The sequence below is a fragment of the Drosophila erecta genome, unplaced genomic scaffold (assembly GCF_003286155.1).
Source record: "Drosophila erecta strain 14021-0224.00,06,07 unplaced genomic scaffold, DereRS2 tig00000021-arrow-pilon, whole genome shotgun sequence".
NCBI classification, from domain to species: domain Eukaryota; kingdom Metazoa; phylum Arthropoda; class Insecta; order Diptera; family Drosophilidae; genus Drosophila; species Drosophila erecta.
In genome coordinates this window covers 25,982,380-26,003,373 of record NW_020825198.1, presented here as the reverse complement: position 1 = coordinate 26,003,373, position 20,994 = coordinate 25,982,380, and the positions used below count along the sequence as shown (strand labels likewise).

At 40.2% G+C, this 20,994-nt stretch overlaps 1 protein-coding gene across 3 annotated transcripts in view; it reads left to right on the top strand.

Moving 5' to 3' along the window:
- LOC26526255 (unconventional myosin-VIIa) overlaps nt 1-20,994 on the top strand; it is a 713,556-nt gene that overhangs the window by 145,729 nt on the left and 546,833 nt on the right. For all 3 annotated transcript variants that reach the window (XM_026976734.1, XM_026976731.1, XM_026976733.1), the window contains one exon: nt 14,658-14,802. In XM_026976734.1, coding sequence (XP_026832535.1) covers nt 14,658-14,802 — 145 coding nt within the window. The remainder of the gene's footprint in view (nt 1-14,657; nt 14,803-20,994) is intronic.

Sequence of the window (20,994 nt, the reverse complement as noted above, 5' to 3'; positions counted from 1 at the left end):
CTTTAGATTGATCCATATTATTGAAATAGATGAATATGAAAATACCATTGATAAAATTAACCACATTAGACAAAAAATTAAAAACTTACGACCCAATTCTACCCTTCATAACAGAGGATTGCTAAAAACCTAATCAACAGCTTGAAACTCAGGAGTATAAGGAGAAGACATATAGATATAATAGGTAGTGCTTGGAAATGGATGGCTGGATCCCCGATAGCAGAGATTTTGAAATAATTCAAGAAAAATAAATTCAGCTCTAACTAACAAAAATAACCAAGCTATTGTTAATAGGCTCATCATTGACAAAATAAATCAAATCACTCTGGCCAATAGAAATTTAATAAACAGTCTAAAATATGAAGGAGACGCTCAAAGGGAACTAGCACCACATTAATGTTTCAAATTCAAATGCTTAAAGAGGAAATTATTAATTTTAATCAGGCCATACTGTGGGTAAATGCGGACATTAGCAATCCTCAAATAACTAGGAGACCAGGAGATCCAATGAAGTTAAAAGAATATTAGATCAGAATCAATCACCTTACACAAATTTTGAGGAAGCCATGCACATAGCAGAAGTAAGCATAGCGAGTAACGGACAAATGTTAATCAATATTGTAAAAATACCTTAACCGATACCAAGCTATGCGAAGAAATTCTAATTAAAGCAATAAAAATTGGCCCATATGTCAATATAAAGATAACGAAAATGTAATTAGAAAAATGTAATAACTATAATGAAATAACGATTTGTAAACATAAAAATATGATAGACATTAGTAATTAATCTTGCCTACCAAATCTCCTAAGAAGTCGGCCTGCCACCTGCACTAGAATCAACAACCAACACATCCCCACAATCGATGAAAGCGCACCCGGAGTTATCCTACTCAACAAGTTCAGCGACAAGATCTCAGTCAACGGAACAACGTCAACGCTTAATGGGTCATTTGTCAATTACTTCAGCAATAGCACTACAGAAATTGATGAACAAGTCTTCACGAACAAGTACACCGCAACGAGTGGGGACACTCGATTTTAAAGGTGGAGCACCAAAAGAACCAAAAGGAACCACAAACAGCGAAAGCTTGCACGCGATAACCGCAAGATGCAAGATCAGCTCCTGAAGCGCTTCCCGTGGGAGCGCTGACGGCAGCCACCAGCAACGACGCAGGCAGAGGTAGCGACGGAGCTGGGGCATAAATATTACCCAAACTTGTAGGTCAGATTTACTTCCAATTTTTGTGCAAATAAGGTGACTTTATTTATTATTAAAATTTATTATTAAATAAGGTTTTAAATAATATTTTATCAGATATATTACAAGAAAATTAACCAAAACATTAATCAAATTCGTTTCTTAGATCGAAATTTACTTTGGACCGAAAATCGTCTTCAAGCAGAAAAACGCACACATACACACTTTCTTCCTTACTGTTTTTAGTCACACAAGCAAGTGAATTCTATTTTTAGATTTTTATGCACTCAATTCTACGCGGGCGGGGAGAGAGAATTTATTGCCGCCACCTGGTGGTACCATGAGAGTGATAAGTTGACAACAAAAAAAAAAAAAAAATAAGTTGAACAAAACATACAATCAATAACAAGCTAAATTAACCTATTTAATCCAAATTATAAAGTTATCAACAGGCTTATGAGCAAGACATCGTATTGCAACTATGCAGAATTTCAAGAATTGATCTTGACTGCTCATGAAAGTCTTCTATACCGAGCCATACAGAAAGCTACTAAACTTTTCGGGGAAACTTACTATTTCTCTAATAGCCAGCTACTTTTATTAATGCAGTATTTGCAGTCTGGCAAAAACAGAACACCGTACCACAGACATGCCAATGAAGACCACATCCAAACCAGAACATTACCGCGACAAATTCATGATAGATATTTAGTCATCCGAAGCCAAACATTATTTTAGTTGCATGGATAAAATTGGAATGCAAACCTTATATCGTCATTTCTTTACTGTTTCCTATATCGCGTCTATCTTCTCGCGAATCGAGCCGTACGATACACGGCATCGTCCCTCGCACGGATGGGCCGGAGGTGGGGTCGTAGGTCTCGCGCGTAGAAAAAAAACAATAATACAAAAAATATTTTACCCATATTAGAATTAGCCCTATACAAAAAAAAAAAAAAACATCTAAATAATGAAGAAAAATAATGATTGTCACACAGATAACCACAAGACGATAAGTTGACATTTACTAATCAAATCAAACATACAATCAATACCAAGCACAATATACCCATTTATGCGAAATTATATAGGCTTATGAGCAAGAGGACGAAAGTCAAATACAAGATATGCCAAATCAATGTATTATGTGTACCATTAATTCATCCCTATTTGGGTATCTCTATTTGGATTCGGCAACTGATCCTGATCAAGAATATATAAACTTTATATGGTCGGAAAAGCTTTCTTATACTTGTACACACTTTTTAACGAATCTAGGAATCTAGTTACTTTACGAGTGACGGGTATAAAAGCCGTAAAAAAAATAATCTAATTCATTCATTAAAATATTCAAGAAATTAGGCTACGTTTTAACGGGCAGTCTACATACTGTCCTACAGATCTTAGAAAGCTTCCCGAAATTCTATGCAATCTCATAACTGCAAAATCTCTTTTGGACTCATCAGACCACTGATAAGTTTACGTTTAAATTTACGTTGTTAAAAGTATAAAGTAAAAGTATAGCAAAAACGAATTTTCATAACAAGCTGTTTTTTTTGGAAAATATATGTTTAAAACGTATACCGGCAGACAGCTATTTTTAAAACAATGCCTTCAGGAGGCGGAACGCTGTTGCATTAGGGCTCTAAACCAGGAAGTAGATGGATAAACGCCAATACATTGATAAACTATCTTCTACCAGGGCTCGCCCATACCTAAGCTCACTGGCTGAAATTGTATAAGACCCTCTTCAGGGAGCTGGGCCAGAAGTGACGCCTTCAAATAGTAGGCGCTGTTAATTTGCACTGAAATTGTGACGAAGTCAAAAATAATTCAGTCTTACGAAGTCGCAAAAATAGCACACGATAATTATTGCCGCCACCAAAAAAGGTGCTGTAAAACCAATGTAAGGCTGATATTCATCTGGAAACTCTAATGTCTTTAATCTGGCCATGTCCGTCTGTATGCCTGTCCGACTGTCCGTCCGAACGTCGAGATCTCAGGATCTATTGAAGCAAGTAATTTGGCATGCAGTTTACAGTAACATAGACGCAGCGCAATGTTGTAAAACTATGTCACGCTAACTCTAACGCCCACACTTTTGAAAAATATTTAGTCTTGTGAATTTCTACCGACTTACCGAAAAATTTGTACCCCGCCTAACAAATAGCTTAAAACTGTCACGCACACACTTTTTAAAAACTTGTAATATATTTTTCACGCTAAGTCACGCAGTCAGACGTTGAGTCCCTATTACCGTTGCTTCAAGATTCCTGACTGTATCATAGTTGAATTTGTAAGTCGAATAATTTTGATCATATTACGCTCATTCTTTTGGTATATTTAGAAGCTAATCTTTGACCTATGATATAAAAAAGCATACATATTTATGTAAATATTTCAAAAATTTTTCTCGGTTTAATATATATTTTTTTTCTGAGAGCTCAATTTTAAGCTCCACCACATTTGGAAAGACCAGCTATTTTAGAGGAAATGCAGCTTTAAATAGTTACCTTTTCTACGTTAATAACTTCTCAAGTGGGGCAAGTGACTTTTATGGTCGTATATCGAAGTCCTCTAACTTTTGATATACAACACAGATCTGTAGAGTTTTGGCGGATATTTATAAAACGAGTTAAGCAATTTTTTCATAGCTGTATAAATTAGCTTTTTCCTCCCGTCCGGATGTCTCCTGCGACTCCAGACGCTGGTGGTTCTTCTTCCAGAGTCCTCGGTGTCCGGCTGTTAAGCCAGAGAGTGGTGACTTCTTACGGAGATTAGGATGGAGGGCGTGACTTTGCCCCCTTGGTCGATCGTTGGCCTTTTGGCTCCGCGAGAAAAATATGAAAAATGAAATATGAAATATGAAAAATATTCCATATGAAAAATATGGATCTACTCTGGCTCCAATGCATCACGCCATAAACCCATGGTCGGCAAGCCGACTCAGCAATTATGCAACATAGCTCGGTACCCCTGATAAGGGGTGTCCGATTGCCGTTGCTGACCGTTCGTAGCGCGGAGCGCTGAACTCAGTTGGGGCGCGTCAGCATTGTTTAAATATAGCTGTGCTCTTAGTTGTTAACTACTCCCCCCCCTCAGATTATGACCGTCCTCGGTTATATAATATTAAGTTTATCGATCGTTTGTTGTATCTCAACGGAGGCTCGCCTTCTCCTTAATGCCAAAAAAAGGATGAGTGAACCAATCAGATCAACGTTAAGGACTACTCCAGCCACGAACCAAAGTTTGGGGGAACCCGCGGCGTCAACCTCGTCTTTGAACCCTTGGATAAAGCGCAGGTTGTCGTTGTTCATGCGGTGTAGCAAGGGCATGCTCAGAACCGGGTCGTGGCGGCGATGTTCAGTAGTGGTGATCTTACTACGTCAGGCTGCTTGTCTATTGTTTTCCGGAAATTTACGAATTCCGTTCCGTTGATGGTAGCTGATCGCTCGAAAGTTACCAGATGCGTTCCTTTGACGAGGACCTCTGGGCCGCCGTCCGTGCTGACGCGGGCTGTTGCCTCGTTAATAATAACAATGCCGTCATCTATAGGCATTACTGCCCTCAGGTGGCTGGGTTGAGTATGGCATTGGGCTGTGTTTCCCGCATGGAGGGAGCGGGCACAGGTTTCACAACGAGACCGCTCGCAGAAGGTGTTGTGCGTGGTCTCTACGCACTCGGTGACCGAAAAGGTGTCTTTTTCACATTCTGCCAAAGTGTCTTAGTCGAGTCGTAGGATTACTTGATAGTGTGATACCGGGTATACGAGGATTTTTTACATCTAACCTTGACTCTAGGATAGGCTATTAGTATATGGATAATGCTGTCGGACTGAAGAACCCTAATTTTAGAGGCTTCTAATAAGCTAACTATTGGAGTGTCTTGTTCAATTAGTGATTTCAGATCGGCATGATTAAGGATTGTGGGATTTACTATGTTAGCTTTAGCCAATGTTACAGTGAGAATTAAATTTTGTATCTCTGTTGTCAGATGCGGGGTGTCAACCAAATCGTTATTTCGGGCTTTAATAATTTTGTTAATGGTGTCGGTCAGTTTGTTTATTTGTTTTTGCATTTCGGAATTTATATTAATCTGCCTGGAGTTTGAGTCCACTAGCTGACCTTCTGTCATTTTGATTTTTAGGAAATCTGAGGTGTCAGGAGTTCCCGCAACTACCTTAAGAGCTGTACCCAAGAAGTCTAAACTTCTCGCAATTCGGTGGTGTATTTTTAGAACGGACAACAAGTTTCTAAGATGATCTGTATCAACATCTAACAATTTGCGCATATGCGACTGTGGAAAAGATTCGGACAATTTTTCTGTTTCATCTACCATGTTAATATATTCGGATAGGTTGCTCGAATGCCTCAGGCAGTCACGATGTTCAAACACCAGTACATCTCCATCTACGACGGGAATGTATTTGGCGTGGGAAAAGTCGGTAATCCGTGCACTTGCCACTGCCAGGGTGATGAGCGTTATGAAGGCGAACCTGCAATCCAAACGTAGAATGAAACCACGGCGTACAGGTATTTACTTAAATCTGGCTTACTGTTAAGGAATATGCAAATTGTGGGAATTTTTATTTGAGGTTGTCCTTGTGGACCACCCTCCCCTTAATAAGAACAGACGTTCCCAGGTCTGCTTGCACCTTTTGTTCTGTCCACAACGGAGTTAGCTTGTTTCCTAACCTTTTATTGTTTTGACGAGGTTCTCCTACCTCAAAAACACGGTTTTGCCTAGCTGGGTTACATCTTTCGATGTTGTTTTGCTGGGTCTTTATCAACCTGTTTTTAATGCCTAGGCAGCGATCATCGGAGCCCGTGTGGAGGATCTCGACCGGTTTCTCCTGAGTGACAGAATGTAGGGTCTTATTATATTCTATCGCTGCCCTCAAGATTAATTTTGTCGTATCGCTGATTTCTTTGTCTAACTTAAGACCCCTGGCTATTTCTGTCAAAGTGCTGTGGAATCGTTCCACTTGACCGTTTGACAGGCTATGCAGCGGGGCCGCATTCACAATGTCAATGTGGTAGCTGCTTTTAAGTAAGGAGGTGATAGTTTCCGAATTGAAGGCAGCTTCATTGTCGCAATATATTGTTCTTATTTTGGGGAACAAATTTACGAGTTGAAGCAGGGGTCCCGTGACGTCCACTATTGCTCTGGACAGCACTGGTTGCACTATTGCAAATTTCGAGAATTTGTCAACGCATGTTAAGAATTGCTTCTTATCAGTTGAGAAGATATCAATGTGCAACATTTCGCCGGTGTAGCTAGGAATGGGTGTTTCCCCGAGGTCCTGTTTCTTAGGCTGCCTGTCATATTTGGCCTTGGTGCATATTTTGCAATTTGCAACCACACCCTTTGCTAGGCTGCTCATTTTGGGGAAATAATAATCGCGGAGGACTTGCTTGGTATTCTCCTGAGCCGCCCTGAGTGCACGATTGTGTTCTGACGTGATAATTTCCAACTGCTCATTTCTATTGGTAACGTCTATCACCATATTCTTACAGTATCGAAACTGCGTAGCCGGGAAATGAGAAATTAAATCATGTTGAAAACTAGCCAGGGTGGGCAGATCGCAGTGTATCGCATTTACGACTTCGGGGCTCACGACCTCCTTCAGCATTTCCAAAATGGTGCTTTTGTCGGCGAAATTGATTAAGTGGCGAGTTTTACTACGAAACAACACCAAGCTTCGCTTTAGACGGAAACGTTCACGGGTTGGTCTGTCGTTTCGACCGTGACAGTTCGCTGTGAATAGTCGCAGCGTCTGACTGAGGCTCATTTTGTAGGGCATTAATGTTCTGCCTAGAGAGAGCGTCAGCCACATGGTTGTCTTTACCCGGTTTATAGTGGATTTTTGCGTTATAATCATCAATATACGCTTTCCACCTTTTCATCTTCGGATTTGGATTCCGATCGGACACCGCGAATGTCACCGGCTGATGGTCCGTATAAATGTTAATATCGCGAGTGCCGTATAGGTAGTGCTGTAACTTGCCTAAGGCCCACACTATGGCCAACAACTCTCTTTCATTTGTGGCGTAGTGTGACTCGCTTTCTTTTAGGGTCCTAAAGATCATAGTGATGGGTCTTTTATCTTGCGATAGAACCGCACCAATACCGTTCGCGGAAGCATCCGTCGTTAGATCGAATGGCTTCCTGAAATCAGGGTATCTGAGAATTACATCCTCAGAAGCCAAGACGTTTCTCAGCCTCTCGAATGCATCTCTCTGCAAATCACCGAACTCAATAGGAGTTTTCTTGGACATGTGTTTGCTGATAGAGCCGTTTTCTCCTTTCAGCAAGTCTGTCAAAGGCCTCGCGATCGCCGCAAAGTCCTTCACGAAGCAACTGTAATAACTGGCCAGACCCAAAAATGACCTTAGCTCATACAAATTTGTAGGCTCTGGGTACTCCTTTATGGCCTTTACTTATTCTGGTTCAGTTTTTGCACCTCCATTGGTAACAATAAATCCCACGTCTTTTCGTTGGATACCTTCATGTTGGCATCGCTCGGGCTTTTTAAAACCCAATCTATGTGCTTGACGTGGTCATTTTCGTTTTCACAAAAAATAATGACGTCATCTACGTAAACATAGCACGATTTGCCAATTTGCTCCCGTAAGACGTCGTCGATCGCTCTTTGGAAGATGCTTCCCGCATTCTTCAACCCGAACGACAAAACTCATACTTTCCGCCGTTTACCGAAAGGAGGTCTTTTCACGGTCATGTTCAGCCAAGTATATTTGGTTGTAGCCGGACTTTAGATCTAACGTCGTAAAGTACTTAGTTTTTCCTAAGTTCGCCAGTATCATGGGAATGTTTGGCATTGGGTACTTATCAGCGATGTTTTTTTCGTTAAGTTTCCTAAAGTCTATAACCAAACGCTTATTTTTGTTCCCCAACTCATCATGGCCTTTTTTGTCCACAACCCATGTTGGATTGTTGTACGGTGACCTTGAGGTTCTAATAATGCCTTTCTGCAGTAAGTCTGCGATTTCTCGCTTAACAAACTCAGATACATCTTATCTGCTTATAATCGCTTGTGCGAATTGTGGCAACAACAGAAGTGTTAAATGGCAGTGCCTCGTTAGAGGCTGAAAATGCCTTAGATCTGTTATCGATCATACTTCGAAATTGAGCTTTTACAGGCTCTGGTACGGCGATGTCATTTACGTTAATAAAATTAACATTGTCGCAATTATGATGCTGAAGCTTCTCAGAAACAGAACCATAATTTATTTTACCTTTCTCTGCGTCGAGTTTTGCTCCCACTTGAGCTAGGAGGTCAAACCCTATAATACCATCGAATGGTGTCAGCGCGTCCAAAAGAAAGAACGCAGATGCAGGGTGAACTCTGTTAGAACCATGAATGGAACTAACCGTGAAAGGGGAATCGACGGGCATCACATGTTTAAGCTCCTTTACGGGCTTGATGTAGTTTTTTGCCGCCCTTGTATCGATTAAAATTTTTAGTTGTCTCCCTTGCAGCTGTCGTTCAATGAACGGTAGTCGGGAGCGCTCCCTAAAAAATTGATCTGATCATTTTCTTCAGACTCGTCGTCTATCTCGGTAACGGCCGCTGCGGCCGCGCCATCATATTCGCTGTAATTTTTATCGTCAGCCTGTTGCATGGTGTTCTGCAATCTCTGACGCCTTTGACCGGTCATGCGTGCGGAGCCGAATCTTTGATGGCCCCGAGTACTCTCGGCCTTGGTATTTGTAGGCTGACCGCTTCCAAAGGAGGTCGGTTGCCTATGTTGGGTTACAGCGGAGCCTAACTCCATAGGCTCAGGTGACTGACTACGATAGCTGTTATTATTCTGGGCAGAAATATTTTGTATACCCTGCTTCTTGTAAAAATGAGGGTTTTTCCCTTGGCTATCCTCGGCCTGCTATGTCTTCCATGCGGCTCCCTTGAGCGGTTTCGATCCTTTCGGTGCTCATTGGTGAGTGCCTTGTCCTCCAAAGCCTTTGCATATGTGGCAGCAAAGGTAGTGCGTTCTATGGTAGCCTCGGATTCCCTAGCCAAAGCTAAAGCTGAGGGCAAATCCTTGCGCTGCGTTGGCAAGACCATGGCTCTCAAGGGCTTCCTAGGGCCAGCAATAAACGCGTGGAGAGCATCCTCTTTAACTTCATTATTAAACAGAATAGCACTGTCCGGTTCGTGAGTCATAACGATCTTGTTTGTTATTAACGTTAATCGTTTCTCTACTCTCTAATATTGCATTAGGCTAAGCTCTCCTTGCCTAACTGTTTCAAGTCCCTGCCTAAGGACACGGAGCGACGTTTTGTCCGCGTAGGTGCATTCTAATCGAGCAATAATGGCATTGAAATTCAAGACTGTGTTATGGGCAACTAGTAGCCCTCTCGCTGACCCCCTGATTTTGTTTCTGATAATCGAAACGGCCTGTTAATGCGTTTCGCTACCATAATAAGGTTTGAAGATTTCGTATGCGTCTACGGCTGATTGCCGCCATGACACATAGTCATCTTGTTCTCCCGTAAAATCCGGCATGGTCTTAACAATGTCCAGCTTAACTTCGCATCGAATGTTTGGGTCTACTGTTATCTTCTGGTAAGCTTCCACTTGCGGTGTTTCCACGCGCAAGTTCTGCATTTGCTTCTTTACCTCATCTAATCTAGCTTCTTGCTCGGCTAAAGCCTGGTTAACGGCTCCAGTTATAATTGCTTGTAACTGGGCGGCGTCCATGTCTGTAGTGTTACCTGTCGTAGCAGGACGAAAACATTCTGTTTCCAAGTCCCACCCGTCGTCACTATTGTACTCGACCTTGCTATCTCTATATGCACCTGCCCAACTCATTTACCATTGGTTGGCACCACACAAATTAACTCTTTCCGAGCACGGTTGATCGGCTATGCGAGCGCGATATTTGCACGCGCGAGAAATAGAAGGCGACACAAAAGAAAAAATTTGTTCCCTAAAAACAAACAAGGAAAGGGTCAGCGCAGAAGAAATAATTATTTGTTATTAATTCCTTTGGGCAGCAATAGCTCAAAGTAACCTAGGGTATGCTGTAGAATTTACGCTTGGTAAAAGTACGCTGTGGAAAATAATACTCCCTAAAAGCAAACAAAAAAGGCTGTTAGCTTTTTTATTTATTAAATATTCAACACTCAATTCCTTAGGTTGCCGAGTTGACTTCACTAATCAAACTTACATGACTTGTACTCTTAACCCTAAGATACTACTAGGTCCAGGTCCTTAATGAACGTCGGGCGCCAATTAGCTTTTTCCTCCCGTTCGGATGTCTTCTACGACTCCAGACGCTGGTGGTTCTTCTTCCAGAGTCCTCGGTATCCGGCTGTTAAGCAAGAGAGTGGTGACTTCTTACGGAGATTAGGATGGAGGGCGTGACTTTGCCCCCTTGGTCGATCGTTGGCCTTTTGGCTCAGCGAGAATGTTCAATATAAAGAAATGGTATTTTACGGCCAAGAGCCGGAGTAGCCGGAGTATTGTTAAAGTGCTAGCTTAAAACTGAATACAAAAAATATAAAAAAATATGGATCTACTGTAGCTCCAATGCATCACGCCATAAACCCATGGTCGGCAAGCCGACTCAGCAATTATGCAACATAGCTCGGTAACCCGGATAAGGGGTGTCCGATGCCGTTGCTGACCGTTCGTAGCGCGGAGCGCTGAACTCAGTTGGGGCGCGTCAGCATTGTTTAAATATAGCTGTGCTCTTAGTTGTTAACTTATATCCTTTGAAATACCTTAACTTTTGATATACAGCATATGTATATATAAAGTATATATAGTGACATATTCACTCTTCATATAAAAAGCTAAAGCCCATCTTTTGGATAGCTTCACTCTTCAAAAGCCTCATAAATAACATACTCCCAAGATACGAATGCATTCAAAAAATACAATTCAATGGTCACTCCCCGAAAAGTTGTTCATGACCTTAGCGAGGCATGACATTTCAACCTTTCAAAAATTAAGACTTACCGCCCAACAAGAAGGTCTATACGAAAACCAAATTCACTTAACACCTATAAACATACAAACATTAATCAAATCAAAAGCACTCACCCCAATCAACGATTCATTCGCCCCTTTATTCCATTAACAAATCCCACACAGACCCAAGACACTAATTTAAACAATCAACCCCTTTTAAACAAACTCCTCCGACCAGCAATTTGATCAGAACAGAAATTTTTACAACGAATTCAGAACATTCACCTTATTATGACATTCTATTAGGAAGAAAAATACTAATGGAAAATAACGGTTTAATAGACTACTTTCGGAACGAAACAATAATTAACGAAAAAAGATTCATTCAAAAAGAACTAGATCCAAGAAAACAACTTTACATCAGAAAAAAAATAAGCCATGGACAACAACATAGACTCAGAACACACATACAGACTAGAACATTTAAATAGTGAGAAAAAATTCAGACTTACAAATTTATTAAAAAAATTCAGAGATATTCAATATTGCAAAAATGAAAACCTTACATTCACGAAAACCCAGTTTTCAAAAGACCATACTCGTATGGCATACTCGTATATATGGCTAAATATTGGCTAAATAATATTAAAGAACTTAACACGAAACTACAACGTTGGCGAATTAGACTTAGTAAATATAATTTCAAAATCAAATATTTAGAAGGTAAACTTAACCATGTAGCAGACGCTTTATCTCGCGTCAAAATTGAAGAAAACATGGTAGGCGAAGAAGAAAATATTTCAACAGCAGCAACAATACACAGTTCATCAGAAAGCAACGAAACCTACATTGATATTACAGAAAAACCAATAAACTATTTTGCAAGACAAATTGAATTTATTAATGATACCGTAGAGCAAGTAGAGGCAACGAAATACTTTTCCAAAACAAAACTGACCATCAAATACACTGACATGACCCTGACAAAGGCAACAGATATCCTCATTAAATACTTCTTAAATAATAACAGTGTTATTTACCTGGAAAACGATAAAGACTTTTTAGTTTTTCAAAAAGCATATCGAGAAACCATTAAGCCACACAGTACGTGAATATTCTGAAAAGTATCATAATGTTAAAAGACATAAAATCTTATCCTGAATTTAAAGAATTTATTATTACTCAACATTCTAAATTGTTACACCCTGGTATTGAAAAACTCACTATTTTCCCGATTATAATAAACTAATTCAAAACATTATCAATGATTGCGAAATCTGTAACCTTGCAAAGACAGAACATAGACAAAACTATTTTTCGAAATAACTCCAGAGACAAATAACCCACGAGAAATTTATGTTATTGATTTTTATGCAATTGACAACGAACAGTATTTATCCTGTATAGACGTATATTCAAAATTCGCTTCACTTATTAAAACAAACGGTAGAGATTGGTTAGAGGCAAAACGAGCCCTAACTAGAATTTTTAACGACATGGGAAAACCAAAGAAAATTAAAGCAGACAAAGACTCCGCGCTTGTAAGCACTTCTTTAAAAATTTGGCTAAACAACGGAGACATACAAACAAATATTACCACAAGTAAAACAGGAATAGCAGACATAGAACGCCTTCATAAAACCATAAATGAAAAAAATACTGAGAACAATAGAGAAAATAAAGAAAAACGAATGGAGACAATTTTATACATATACAACCACAAGACTAAACATAACACAACCGGACAGACACCGGCTAACATCCTTCTTTACGCATGCACACCTACTTATGATACCCAGGTGATTAAAGAAATTAAAATCAAAAAACTTAACAAAAAACGATAGGATTCGAAATCGACACAAGCACCCTTAACGCGCGCAAAATCAAAGAATCCCTTTAGAAAAACAGGCAGAATAGAACAATTAGATGAAAAACATTAAAACGAAAATAATAGAGGCCAAAACGTTATTCAAAGCAAATTCAAAAAGAAAAAGAAAGTTAATGACATCAAATACTTGCATCAAACCGACACCTTCCAATAATCGGACTCATAATCACCATAATAACTTGTACTGCGACACAAACTACAGCAGGAACACTCGAAATCACCCAATAGAAAACAATCAAGGATTTATCTTGTTTGAATCTGGAACAATACAAATAATAATATTCAACAATACACAAATGTAATATTTACTGAACACAATGTAAACAAAGTCGAACCAATGTCACGCATAGAAATTAAAGAAATTATTTTGTAAAACAATAAGAATAACACAATTTATAGAAACATTCTAATAATCTTTATATCTGTTTTAGTTTTAATTTACATATTTTACTTTTATATGAAATGTAAAACAGCGCCATACAAAATTATTATCTCTTACCTAAAACCAATTAAAACTGCTAACAAAAATATCGAAAAAGAAACAGAATCAAAAACAGAAATAGTTGAAATTAAAAATGCACAATTATATCTAGAAATAATCGCCTGAGGACAAGCTAATATCTAAAAGGTGGGGGAGTGACATATTCACTCTTCATATAAAAAGCTAAGGCCCATCTTTTGGAAACATTCACTCTTCAAAAGCCTCATAAATAACATTCTCCAAAGACACCAACCGCTTTACGGTAACAACTAATGATCCGGTAAGCTTGTTATTAGTTAGTTTATTAACTTGTATTAGTTTGGCAAACTAATCCGCCTTTTTGTCTTTTGAATTTCGCGGCTATGTACAAAGCTCGTATCTGGCAATACTATAAATAATTTGAAAGGTCTTGACATAACCTACAAAACGACGCTATCCATGATTAGTTTGGATATTGCGTTCAACAGTTATTGACGTGTAAACATGGAGTTCACTAACGCCGAAATTCGCGCTATTTTAAAGTTTTCCTTTGTTAAAGGCAAATCCGGTAGAGAAACGTTCTGTGAGATTAATGGTGTTTTGGGGGATGGTACTCTATCACTTCGAACCGCGGAGGAATGGTTTCGACGATTCAGAGCCGGTGAAAACGACACCATGGATTAGCCAGCCGGCGGAAGACCTGTGACGACAAATACCGATCAAGTCATGGAATACATTGAGTTAGACCGGCATGTGGCATCTCGTGACATCGCCCAGGAGATGGGAGTTAGTCACCAAACCATTTTAAACCATCTGCAGAAGGCAGATCATCATACGGTCTGGGAACTCGACTGTAGCCTTCTCCCTTGTTTTGTCGTTTATTTGTTATATAACTAAATAATTTGTCATACAATTATTAACTATAACCGAAGTGAAAAATTTTTTTAAATGTTAGAACAGTAAATTTCTTCTTTATCTTTATTTGTCATTAAACGGGATTGGTAACGGGATTTATTGAATGTTTTGAAATAATTACTTTCAAATATAAAACTATTGTGAAAAATATATCGTTGCATCTTACATCTAAAAATGTTTCCAGTTGTCCCTTTTTTTAATTTCCTATTTGCGATGAATATTGTATTAAAGTTTCTTTTTTCATTGGTACTTATAGGCATGTGTAATATCCGGTGAATCTGGAGCTGGGAAAACGGAGACTACAAAATTTATACTGCAGTACTTATGCACAATTACTTCAAACGTTTCCTCCTGGGTTCAGCAGCAGATTTTAGAGGCCAACACTATTTTGGAAGCATTTGGTAAATGACATTTTTCAACTAAAACTATTATTTTTTAGATAATAATAATAATTTAACGGAATTTGTGATTTTGTGAAGCTTAAAGATCGCCAAGTTAGACTTCATTTACATTATTTTTTATTTTCGCGATATAATTACAATTGACGCTGAAGGACATTCTACTTGATCTGCATGCACGTTTTCGAGAGGTTTTAATATCTATATTCTTATATGTTAATATAATATATATACATATGTATATACGGATATGGTTGCTTCGGATTCCTAGCTAAAGCTAAAGCTGAGGGCATCTTCTCTAACCTCAGTATTTAATAGAATAGCACTGTCCGGTTCGTGTATCCTAACGGTCTTCTCTGTTATTAGTGTTAGCTGTTTCTATGTCGTTCTCCTTGCGTGACTGTTTCAAGTCCCTGTCGAAGGTCCGCGTAGGTGCAGTCCAGTCGAGCAATTATGGCATCGAAATTCAAGACTGTGTTATGGGCAACTAGTAGCCCTCTTACCGATCCCCTGATCTTAATTCTGATAGTAGAAACGGCTTGGTAGTGTGCCTCGCTGCCTTGATATGGTTTGAAGATTTCATATGCGGCTACGACTGACTGTCGCCACGATAAATAGTCATCTTGGTTTCCCATAAAATCTGGCATGGTCTTTACAATATCAAGCTAGACTTCACATCGAATGCTTGGGTCTACAGTTATTCTTTTGTAAGCTTCCTCTTGTGGTGCTTCCACACACAAGCTTTGCATCTGTTGTTTAACCTCATTTAATTGTGTTTGGAATGTCTGTGTCAGTCTAGCTTCTTGTTGGGCTGTCCTAGCTAACGGCTCCAGATATAATTGCCTGTAGCTGGGCAGCGTCCATTTCTGTAGTGTATTATGTCGTTGGTCGAAAGCCTTGTGTTTCTAAATCCCACCCGTCATCACTATCGTATTCGACTTTAATATCTCTATACTCACTTGCCTAACTCATTGACTAATGGTTGGCGCTACACAAATTTATTTTTGCCGAGCACAATTGATCGGCTTTCTCGAGATAACGAAAATATGTTGCGCAAGAAATAGATTGAAAGTTGACCATTTTTATCTTAAAAAAGGTTTTTTGACAAAAAATAATTTAATTAATTTTAATTTATTTTAATTTAAAATTTTTTTGAGCCGCAAGAATCATAAGGTAACTTGGGGCATGCAATAAAACGTATTTTTTGCAATGGAAAATAAATCACAAAAGGTATGCAATATTCTTTGCACTGTTCACTATATTTATTCAATTGCTCAGCAAGTTGAGATTATTAGCTTGGGTTGGACTTTCTTTGCGACAGAAAATCTTGGGGGTATGCGGTTGAGTTCACTTATCAAGCTTACATGTTTTGTAACTTTACTAGTCTGTTAGGTTAAGATTGTTTGCGTGTCAGGGTGCATAGGTTGAAGTGTGGTCCAGCGGCGTTTGCTGCTGTCCGTGGAATATTGCAGTGAAACTGCAATTCGGTTATAACAAAGTCTTCTTATGATGATTACGTTGGAGAGTTACTTTACTCCCTAGTCGCTGGCCTTGTGGCTCAGTAATTGTATCAATGATAAGACAAAGTTATTACAGCTATAGCCGGAGCAATGTTTTATTCGTGAAGCGCAAGCTTTCAGATCATGGACAGAACTTAAGTACAAAATATTTCAAAGCACCCTAGCTCCAATGCATGGCGCCATATAGTCGTGGTCGGCACGCCGACCAAATAGGCAGTGTCCGACTACCGCTGCTGGACGCATTGCTTGTATAAAACTACAGTTGTTGAATCAAATATATCGAGTGTTTTTTTCAGTCGTTAAATTATAATCTACTTAAGGATTAATTCGGAGACTACAACAGTTCTTAAATTTAAGAAAATTTAACATGTCAACTTTGGAGGCACAATTAAGATCTACGCACCTCAGCTGTGCAATAACTTTGTTCGCTCTGTCCCTCCATCTCTCTCTTATACTCGCGCGTGTTCGTTTTGTAATAAAGTCTCTCAAATTATTTGCTTTCGTAACCTATGCATATGCGCATCGTTGCAATATTTCGCTTTAACTACCTAGAATAAAATATGTTAATAATAGGTTGGCAAATATCTCTCTTCCGCTTATTTGCTCTTTATTCAATGCTTTATAAAAAGTGTTACAGTGATCGGATTTAGTTCAAATATGCGCCGTTTTGTTCGATAATCTGTTTCCATCTAGACGGCAACTTCATAATACCTCCCTCGTAGAAGCCCCCCTCCTTATTTGCGAAGAACTCGGACAGCCACTTTTCATAAGCCTCTTTTGAGTTCAACTTTACACCACCAAGGGCATTCGCCATGGACAGGAACAGGTGGTAATCACTTGGCGCTATGTCCGGGCTATATGGTGGATGCGATAAAACCACCCATCCGAGCTCCCGTAGCTTCTGACGAGTCATCAACGAAGTGTGTGGTCTGGCGTTGTCCTGGTGGAACACTACACCCTTCCTGTTGGCCAATTCTGGACGCTTCTGGTCGATCGCCTGCTTGAAGCGGTCCAGTTGTTCGCAGTAGATGGTAGAATTAAGCGTCTGGCCATATGGGAGCAACTCATAGTGGATGATTCCCTTCCAATCCCACCAAACACACAGCAAAACCTTCCTGGCCGTCAGTGCCGGCTTGGCCACTGTTTGGGACGATTCACCGGCCTTCGACCACGACCGTTTTCGCTTGATATTGTCGTATGTGATCCATTTTTCGTCGCCAGTCACCATCCGCTTCAAGAATGGGTCGAGTTCGTTCCGTTTCAGCAGCATATCGCAGGCGTTGATTCGGTCCAGAAGGTTTTTTTGCGTCAAATCATGCGGCACCCAAACATCAAGCTTTTTTTGGTATCCAGCCTTCTGCAGATGGTTTAAAATGGGTTGGGTACTAACTCCCATTTCCTGGGCGATGTCACGAGATGCCACATGCCGGTCTAACTCGATGTATTCCATGACTTGATCAGTATTTGTCGTCACAGGTCTTCCGCCGGCTGGCTAATCCATGGTGTCGTTTTCACCGGCTCTAAATCGTCGAAACCATTCCTCCGCGGTTCGAAGTGATAGAGTACCATCCCCCAAAACACCATTAATCTCACGGAACGTTTCTCTAGCGGATTTGCCTTTAACGAAGGAAAACTTTAAAATAGCGCGAATTTCGGCGTTAGTGAACTCCATGTTTTCACGTCTATAACTGTTGAACGCAATATCCAAACTAATCATGCATAGCGTCGTTTTGTAGGTTATGAGGTTATGTCAAGACCTTTCAAATTATGTATTGCCAGATACGAGCTCTGGTGCGCTTTGTACATAGCCGCGAAATTCAACTACATCCCTTTACCTCTTCAATGCCATAAATGTCACTGACAAGGGCATATCACAAAAGCCTTTAAAATCCGAAAACTTTGATCCAACTGCTTTTCAGCTGAAGCACAAAAAATGCACAAATAACAAATTAATTATTTGTAAAAATTACGTTAACGACCAGCACAACGACAGCCCGTTAGACAAATCATGCCCAGTTTTCCTCAAGCAAAAATAGATAATGGCTATCAAAGTCATTGAGCGAAGTCACCCATCAACCAACAATATACGAAAAAATTGGCCAACCAAAGAACGCACCCAATATAAACACCCAAATGGAACAAAAAAAAAAGACCTTTACTGATCGTTTTCGACAACAAACCTCCCATTTCCTGGACTGCAACTTCGCACCTCAAAAACGAGGATATGGAAATCGACCGCATCGATCCCTACATTCAAAAGGTCAACAAGAAAGACCCACCAGAGTCCGGCCGTAAACTGAAAAGCCAAAATAAAGAAAAATCAATAATTTCTAAGCCCCTTAAGGCGAAAAATAAAACAGAAAAGACATCGACTAAAAAACTTTCAAATTCGTATAGCTAAGTAACAAACCTTACACCCTAACTAAAACTTAAACCTAAGCCGTCAATACCACATTTAAGTTATGCTTTAAGCCTTAATTTTCTCAAAAATATTTTTGAGAATTCAGTAAACTATCCTCAACTATTACAACCGATCTGGAAGGAATACCCAGAAATATACAATCTAAACTAAAATTAAACCTATTTAACACATACATTTCTCCAACCGAAAACATTTATAACCAGACACTTAAAAGCACAAAACAATTACAACAAACACCCTCACTAATTACAGGAGATTTCAATGGATGGAATCCGTCCTGGGGCTCCCCACCAACAAATTCACGAGGAAAATAACTCAAAGACTCTTTGACAATACACACCTTACTCTCCCACACCACACACAATACTTACACACACATCGAAATCAGCTCCTTAAGCCAAGTGGGAAATACTAAACGACCTCCATGGTAGCGACCATTTTCCTATTATCACGACCCTATTTCTAACAACTAATACACAAAAATTCAACCGCTAAATCGCAATTTCAAAACTATACCCCCTCTTCAACTGCCCAAACTATAGAAAAAAACATAACATATCTCGAAATTATCTCAGCCCTACAAACAGTGAAATGATCTGCTCCAGAACATTAAAGATTCTTCTTTTTTTTATTTGCATTTATTAAGGCATACAGGGTACACCAAAAACCTTTTTGTGACTTTATTATCTATTCTTTCAGACCGTTTGGGCGCGCCAGCTAACACAGATAAGCGGTAGTAACAATAACAAAACTATAACAAATGTATCAAATGGAAACATTGAATTCTGGGATGGGAACAGTCAGGTTCACCAGCTTCTCGGGACCCTCATCAAAGGAAAACGAAGGATCAGTCCATTGGTTGACGTCTGTTGAGCCTCCTTGGTGGGCGAGATATGGACAGGGCATTAGCAAGCCGGTTTCGGTGACTTCCCAGTCTGTCATGGTGTTGATCCGAGTGCCTATTTATCTCGTCGAAGACCGTAAGCAGCGTCAGGTCTTTGTGTAGGGTAGTGCTTCGCACGAACCACTCGCAGCCAGTTATAGTCCTAGCAATTCTGTTTTGAGCAGCCTGGACTCTTAGAATTTGGTTGCCGTATGCCAGGCCCCAAATTTGGCACTCTTACCTCCGGCCCTCGTAATTGGAGCAATGACTAGCTTGTTAATTGTCACTTTGTTTAATAGTGACAATTTACTTCTCGAAGACAGTGGCCGGTAGTGCTTAGTCACCGCAGCACGTAAGCGCGTTCTAATAATGAACCAGACATTGACAGATTTATCACTGTTAATTCCGATATTCCAGCGCCTTGCCCATGCTGCAAATGAGGTCGCATAATCTTCAATTTCGTCGGGAGCATCTTGGATACAAGTAGATCTGTATTTTGCACACACGTCGTCAGCAAATGTGGCTAGCATTGATACCCCGTGCAGAATATTGTCCGGGCGAGGCAGTTCGTGGCTATAAAGGCAATAGAGCAGAGGGCCGAGGGCCAAGGACGCTTCCTTGAGGTACTCCAGCAGCCACGTCGTGTTCAGCTGAGAGCCCCGAATAGAAACGGACCGCAAATCGTCCTTTCTCGAGGACGAGAAGGCCAAAGTATGGTGCAGGCATAGTGAGCTTGATTTTCAGCTGTAGACCGGAGTGCCAGACCCGGTCGATTTCAACCTCACAATGGCGTTGAAAATCAACCCTATGTAGAGAATAGCACGACTGGCAGTGCCCTTAGGGTGGCATTGCTGATGGCATCATGTCCTGGAGCTCTTTTTATGTTTAGTGTCCCAATCTCGCTAGGGTCAACCGATTCAAATAGTTGGTCCAATTGGAGCATTTGGGACAACTGAATGTGTGTCTCTTCAACCTGCTGCGTTGGAAACGGTCGGCAAGGTGATCGCCAAATGCTTCTTCTTGTTCCAGATCAGACCGGCACTATGTCCCGTTGCTATAAGCCAATGGAGCATTTCTTAGGCAACGCGTGGCCTTCCAAAGGGAGTGGGTCGCTTCGCTTTCGGTCCCGGTTTTGCCAAGCCTGTCATCAAACAACGCAGATTTATGATCTGCCAAAGCTCCGTGTAGAAATACCTTTGCATTGTTCGAAGCCGCTTGTCGATCGGGTGACGAGACCTCATCCACCTGGCACGAGAGCGCCTCTTCTCAGCGATGAGCAGCAGGATCCCACTGGTTATCGGGATACCAGCTGCTGCAGGTCTCAGGTCTGTTGGCTTCAACGCATTCTTTAGCTATGTCTGCATAGGATA